Genomic DNA, 6,495 nt, shown 5'->3' with positions numbered 1-6,495 from the left:
TACTGTATCTGAAGTCTCTTTTATATAGACCTTAGTGGTCCCCTAATACTGTATCTGAAGTCTCTTTTATATATACACCTTGGTGGTCCCTAATACTGTATCTGAAGTCTCTTTCCCATGACCGCCTAAGGGCAAGATTCCAGATTGGCCCATCTGAGCTTTCGGGGGGGGCATAGGCAGGCTGGGGGAACTCATATTAATGTAAAAAAAAAAAAAAAAGGCGAAATTGATGAAAATGATCTTTAATATGTATGTTGATTTCTTAGTTCAGTCCTCAGAAATGGCCGAAAAAGAAGCATCATCTATTGGTAATGGACAGTCGCCGGCGGCTGAGTCACCCCAGGGGGGTCTTACAGCGCCGCCTGCAGGCAGCCACGGTGTACTGCAGGACACACTGAGCTTCACTACACTGGACTCGGACGCCCAGAGGGTGGTTCAGCCTTTCCCGCGCTCTCCAAAACTACAGAGGAAGATCGCCAAAGCTGCACAGCCCTCCCAGGTAAACACAGACTAGTCATCTAGACAGGTTGAACCCTGACGACATACTTAAATCATAATGAATGCGTACATAACTCAGCCTGTCAAATAATTTGTCCAAAACAGGTTCAGTAAGCCATCGCAATGATTGTCCTAACATTATTTGAAATTAAAACCATGTTACTCCAATAATACTAATATTCAGGGGGCCTAGTGCAGGGGTCTATGGTTTCTAAGTCAAGGACCCCTTATCTAAGAGAGACGGAGACCCTAGTACATATATTGTTAGTTGCATATTATTGAAATATAGTTGCATTAAAGCAGTTGCACATTTTTGTATTCTAAAATGTAGATATTTAAATATTTGTTGTTGTATTTTATTCCTAGTAATTCATTTATATTTATATTCTGGGCTGTGTGGCTGATTTTGCTGCTGCAAAACTGTAATTTCCCATTTTAAGGGGATCAAGAAAAATCTATTTATCTATATTAAACTTGGCCTTCAATAAGGTGTGGGTGGCCTATAATGTTCAACATATAGAGTATGTGGCACAGTAAATCTTAGGATGAAGTGTATCTAACTGTTTGCTAATAATATGTTGGGTTCATGTTAGGAAATTTAAATTTTTGAAAACTAATTAAATGAAACATGAACAATAATAATTAGCGGGTCCCGGACCCTCTGTCCTAGTGTATTGCAACCCTGGTGGTCCATTTAAGTCCTTTAAGTCATTCACTAGGCAAAACTATCAAGTTAAATCATTTGCTGCTCTTAGTTGGACAAATCACATTTCAAATTGAGCTGGAGGGAATTGTGATGCATTTTTCATTGTTATATAACATTTTATAAACCTAAATTTCAGTGTCAGACCAGTACTTATTCATTGGGTCAGCAGACTGACATAACCGGTGGAATTTCTAGTCCACATTCTTCACAGCATTGAAGTTATCAGAGTTGAAAACAATACACTTGTTTGCCAACACTCGATTATGAATGGGATGGTGCAGGAGCAGCTGTCTAGACGCGTGGAGGACCTGCAGGCGGAGAGGACCAGGACCGAGGCTCGCATCCAGTCTCTGAAGAAACGCAAGGCCGACCTCTCGGTGAGTACTGGACCAGAAGCTCGCAATACTTCAAACTAGAGCCGGGCCATATGGATAAAATCTAACTGAAATCTAAAATCTGACTATGGGTGCATTCACGAAACATTAACACAATGAGAGTTTAGATGTATAATCATCAATAATGCAGACATAATGATGGCGCAGTAGATATGACACGTGCCTTTGGTGTGGGAGACCCAGGTTTGATTCCCACTTTGATACAGCAACCAATGTGTCCCTGAGCAAGACACTTAACCCCTAATATAGGTTTATGCCCTGTGACAATTTCCTGCATATTTTCCCCCTCTTTCTCCCCTTTCACATGTAGCGGTCATATCCATTAAAAGGCAGAAATGCCCAACAATAGCATTAAAAAACATCTACACATCCACATGATACAAGCCTTCTGTGATCGCGTTACGCAATAAAGCTTTAAAACCAGAAAACCCCATGTACCAAGGCTGTCCTTGCTGAAAATTATCTTAATAAAAAGAAAAGAAATACAATACAAAAATATATGTATAAGGACATGTACAGTATAAACCCTGTGTCCATGTCCCACCCTGAAGAGGAGCACCGAGGCCATGAAGCAGCAGGTGCGAGAGCACTTCGACAACATGCGCTGCGTCCTGAAGCAGGACGAGAAGGCCGTGCAAGACTCCCTGGACCTGGACCTGAGACAGACCCGGACCAGACTGGACCAGGTGGTGAAGAAGTGGAAGCAGCACCAGGACCAGGTGACTCAGGGCATCGCCAGCATCCAGAGAGCGCTGGCCCACAACGCCGCCGGGCCACAGGAAGACGCCAAGGTCTGCACATACAGTACACTATCACTGTATACAGAAAGTACCTCAACTGAGGGCGTATTCGTGCCGTTTTAATCTGTATTTCTGTTTGTCTCAGGTCAAGGGTCCGTCTGAACACCTGAGGTAAAACTTTGCACCATAAGATTCTTCCTGTACAGCTGGACATCAGACCCGTCTTAGTATAGTCTCTGTGATCACTCTTGCAGCGCTAAGAAGCCCGATGCCTCTGAGAAGGAAATCCGACTGAATGAGGAGAGATTTCAAAGGCTCCTAAAAACGTTATCCTCCGTCACCAGACACCTGAAGGCTCAGCTGCAGAGGAAGACCCTTCTGTTAGGTACTGAGGCAATTTTTATTCTTTTATATTAAACCGTTATGAACCAACTCATTCAGGGCAGCAGATAAATAACGAGAACGTAAAAAAACGTAGTTTCTCCAGTATGCCTTAGACCAGTGCATCTCGCCTACTGTGTCCCACAATGAAACACCCCGGAACAATCAAAACCGCAGCTTGCTGCCGTGGCCAACAATTGGACTCTTTCTACAATTTCCGTCCGCTATTTTATCAATGAAATCACTGCTGAGACTTTACTGCATTCGGTATGGATCACGTATATATGGAGATGTGTGTATTTAATTGCTTAAAACGAAGGTAGTTTATCACACTGATGCAAGGGAAAACCTGTAAAACCCAATACCGCATGAAATGTTCTCAATGATTTGCAACATGGGCTGCAATGATAGGAAACTGAGCAGAAAAATAAAAAATAAAACAAAGAAAATGTCATCAACAAATTCTGTTTGGTTTCAGATTCCTCCCCGGTGGTGATTGACAGGCAGACTTGCCACAGCCAGATCACAGTGTCCTCGGAGGGGCGGGGCATGTCCTTCTCAGGCCCTGGCCGCTCAGCTCCGGAGCACCCCCTCCAGTTTGATAAAGTGTGCTGCGCCGTGGGCTCGGCTCCCGTCTCAGCCGGGCAGAGCTACTGGGAGGTCGATGTCCGCTGCTGCTCCGCCTGGGCCGTGGGCGCCGCCTACGGCGGCCTGGAGAGGAAGGGCCGGGACCAGGGCGCCAAACTGGGTCGGAACAGGAACTCCTGGTGCGTGGAGCTTCGCGACAGCCATCTCTCCGCTTGGCACAACAACCGAAGTGTAGCGTGCCGGGGCGTCGGGCAAACGGTGCCGGGAAAGGTCGGAGTGTGGCTTAATTACGACAAGGGCCAGCTGATGTTTTACGACGCGGACACCATGGTTCTGCTGCAGAGCTTCACAGCGGCGGTGACGCCGGTGTTCGACCGAGCTCACCACCAGTTCACGGAGCCTCTGTACCCCGCCGTATGCTTCCTGAGACCAGCAGAGAGCCAGATGTGGCCCAACCACCTGCAGCTCTGTGATACTGCAGGCTCGTTCTAAATGTCTGGCCACATATGGCATTACATCAGAGCAGCTGTTAATTGACCATTTTAAACAATAAAATTGAATAATGTAGACAACATTATAAAACTTTTTCGCATTGTAAAAAAAGAAACTGCTTACCCGCCGGTAACAGTTAGTGCTAACCTTGCACTAGCAAGTGGCATTTCCCCCCCCACCATACGATATCCATGATTTAGGACGATATCTAGCGATCTATTATTTAGTCCTAGTTTTAAGCTGCTCTTTTGAACTGCTTGTGGTTCTCTGCGGACGCTGCACACAATTAATCGTTATAAAAAACACAATCTCGTTAAAAAAATTAATAAATTGCTATTTTTTTGGGCGGGCTTTGATTCTCATTTAATTTTATGAGCAGACTGCATCACAAACGCTGCTACTTTCTCGTGGGAGTTTTAAATGTAGACTGTGTAAAATAGGTTTTAATACTCTCCCCTCTCTTCATCGAGGCCTCTGTGTCTACAGGCTTGTGGGGATGAGTAATGTGCCATAGGTGCTAAAAAAATATATATCCACATCTCTTTGGATTCGGACAATTTGTTCTGTCATGGTTCAAATGAGACAAACTTACCTGAAGTCAATGTCCAGCAGCAGACTGTTCATTGGCTTGTGGTTCTGATCCAGGTTCCGTAACTTGATCAGCTCCTGAAGTCTGGCACAAACCACAGCAGTCATTATTTATCAAATAAATGAGAAACTGATTTCTAACGGCATTTAAAATCATTATGACCATACTACTGGCAGTCACTGAACCGTTTGGGTACTTGCCGATACGGAGTACCGATATGAGCAGCTAATGCCATTACATTTCTAACAAGAACTTTGACACCGTGTTTTATCTGCACCTGAATGTTGCGTTTAAGTAGGTTCAGGTTACCTGTTGCGTAGGGTAACGCTAAATAGGGTCACATGCAGTGATGCATGAAGTGGTATCGGGCGCAGTTGTATTGAAGTACTTTGAGTATGAGTACATGAGCATTGCACAGGGATGTTGTGCTCATGTACTCATACTCAGCCTACAGAAGTTTACAGACTACTGATTTTTGACTTTTATTGATAATCCAGAAACTCAACCCCAACTAAGAAACAAAACTTCACACAGGACTTCTGCAGGTTTCACCAAGTCAATTTTAAGACCCTTATACATTTAAGACCTAAATCCTGACATCCAGAGTTTTGACAGGACTGCCCATCATCATTTAAATACAGTAAAGGTTCTGGGTGACCTGGTTCCTCACCTGGGTGTGCCCACACACAGCACCTTGGTGAACCCCAGCGCAGCCAGGCTGTCCAGCAGGAAGTGGGAGCTGCGCTCGGTGAACAGGTACTGGGCGTTGCTCCTCTTGTTGTCCAGAGGGCGCAGCAGCGCGCTGGGCCGGGTCAGCTGGGCGGGGGAGACGACCACGGACCTGTGGGAGGAGTGGGCCTCGCGCAACCCTGGCAGCAGCAAAATCTGACAGTCCTGACAGAACCTCTTCTCATCCAGCGGGAGGGCCGAAAACTTCCTAAACCTGAGGGACAAATCACATTTAATGTCACTTTTTTCATACGTTCATGTCATGTCAACTTGAAATTACAGCTGTTTAAATCTGTCAAAGTCCGGCTGCAGCAAGTTTAAGATTTTTATGTTAAATAGAGATAATAATAGTAAACTACGTAAATAGGGCTGGGCGACAACTCAATACAATTTATCGTCTTTCAATGGAATCATATTGTGATGAAATCATATATCGCGATACACTACGTTGTCTAAATAGATAACAGCAAGCACATATTTACTCCGTTTTCTCCGAAAAATTGTTATGAAACACTATTTTTGTGCGTGCATGTGAACATAGTTAATTTATAGATGGTACAAAATATGTATTTTTTCTCTCTACTTTCACGCAAAACCACATTAATGATGATAGTTATGTCAAAAATGTTTGGTCAAAGCACCAACCCTACAATATCGTCGCAATATTGACGTTGATGTATTTGGTCAAGGATACCGTGATATGTGATTTTCTCCACATCGCCCAGCCCTAGATGTAAATAATCTTTCTTTATTAACCATCGGGTTGTCATCCCGCCCACAAGAAAACTTTTTGTCTTTCTTCCAAATTAAAAAAGCTTTTTTCCATGTTTTTTTCCCACTTTTGCCAATGTTTTTGTCACTTTTCTTCTGCGATTGACGTTTTTTTTGACATTTGTAACCATTCTTTTATCCATTTTTTTTTCAAATGCTATAAAATCTAATAAAAACATCCGAAAGTAATAAACTAATCATTTATTTTACTTTTAACCCTTTGTTATCTTCCCGTCAAATTTGAAAATCAACACTTTTGAAGCTTTTTCACCAATTTTCTATTTTTACTTTTTTCAACGCTTTTGGCGCTTTTTGACGTTTCCAACACTACGTAACACTATCTTATTAACTTTAGTTTTACAGTTATTTTTGAAATTGATGGTCAATAAACCACATTTATAGGAAATCATACCTAATGTTTGAGTTAGAGAAGCAGAAATTAGGAATTATTGAGACTAAAATGAAAGCAATGGATGTTGATGATAATCACAGACTGGAATATGTCAACTTTTACTCAATACTATTTTTAAAAAAACTTCCATTTGTTTTACAATGCTATAAAATTGAATAAGACGCCCCAAAATTAATGAAAGTAGAGATTTGTAC

The 6,495-nt window shown here is 42.8% G+C and overlaps 2 protein-coding genes across 3 annotated transcripts in view; one reads left to right on the top strand and one right to left on the bottom strand.

The window, feature by feature from the left end:
• Positions 1 to 3,863, top strand: part of si:dkey-219e21.4 (E3 ubiquitin-protein ligase TRIM62) — a 4,568-nt gene extending 705 nt beyond the window's left edge. Inside the window, exons 2-7 of one of the 2 annotated variants that reach the window (XM_034856564.1) lie at positions 267 to 499; positions 1,486 to 1,581; positions 2,151 to 2,390; positions 2,485 to 2,510; positions 2,594 to 2,724; positions 3,199 to 3,863. In XM_034856564.1, the coding sequence (XP_034712455.1) occupies positions 281 to 499; positions 1,486 to 1,581; positions 2,151 to 2,390; positions 2,485 to 2,510; positions 2,594 to 2,724; positions 3,199 to 3,800 (1,314 nt within the window). In that variant the 5' untranslated portion in view covers positions 267 to 280 and the 3' untranslated portion in view covers positions 3,801 to 3,863. The remainder of the gene's footprint in view (positions 1 to 266; positions 500 to 1,485; positions 1,582 to 2,150; positions 2,391 to 2,484; positions 2,511 to 2,593; positions 2,725 to 3,198) is intronic. The other variant, XM_034856565.1, reaches the window with a different exon arrangement.
• zcchc4 (zinc finger, CCHC domain containing 4) overlaps positions 1 to 6,495 on the bottom strand; it is a 14,055-nt gene that overhangs the window by 5,375 nt on the left and 2,185 nt on the right. Inside the window, exons 4-5 of the mRNA XM_034856563.1 lie at positions 5,060 to 5,332; positions 4,393 to 4,473 (exon numbers count right to left, since the gene is read on the bottom strand). Of these exons, the coding sequence (XP_034712454.1) occupies positions 4,393 to 4,473; positions 5,060 to 5,332 (354 nt within the window). The remainder of the gene's footprint in view (positions 1 to 4,392; positions 4,474 to 5,059; positions 5,333 to 6,495) is intronic.

This window comes from Etheostoma cragini, chromosome 19 (genome assembly GCF_013103735.1).
Source record: "Etheostoma cragini isolate CJK2018 chromosome 19, CSU_Ecrag_1.0, whole genome shotgun sequence".
Taxonomy (NCBI): Eukaryota; Metazoa; Chordata; class Actinopteri; order Perciformes; family Percidae; genus Etheostoma; species Etheostoma cragini.
This window is presented reverse-complemented; position numbering and strand designations above follow the sequence as displayed.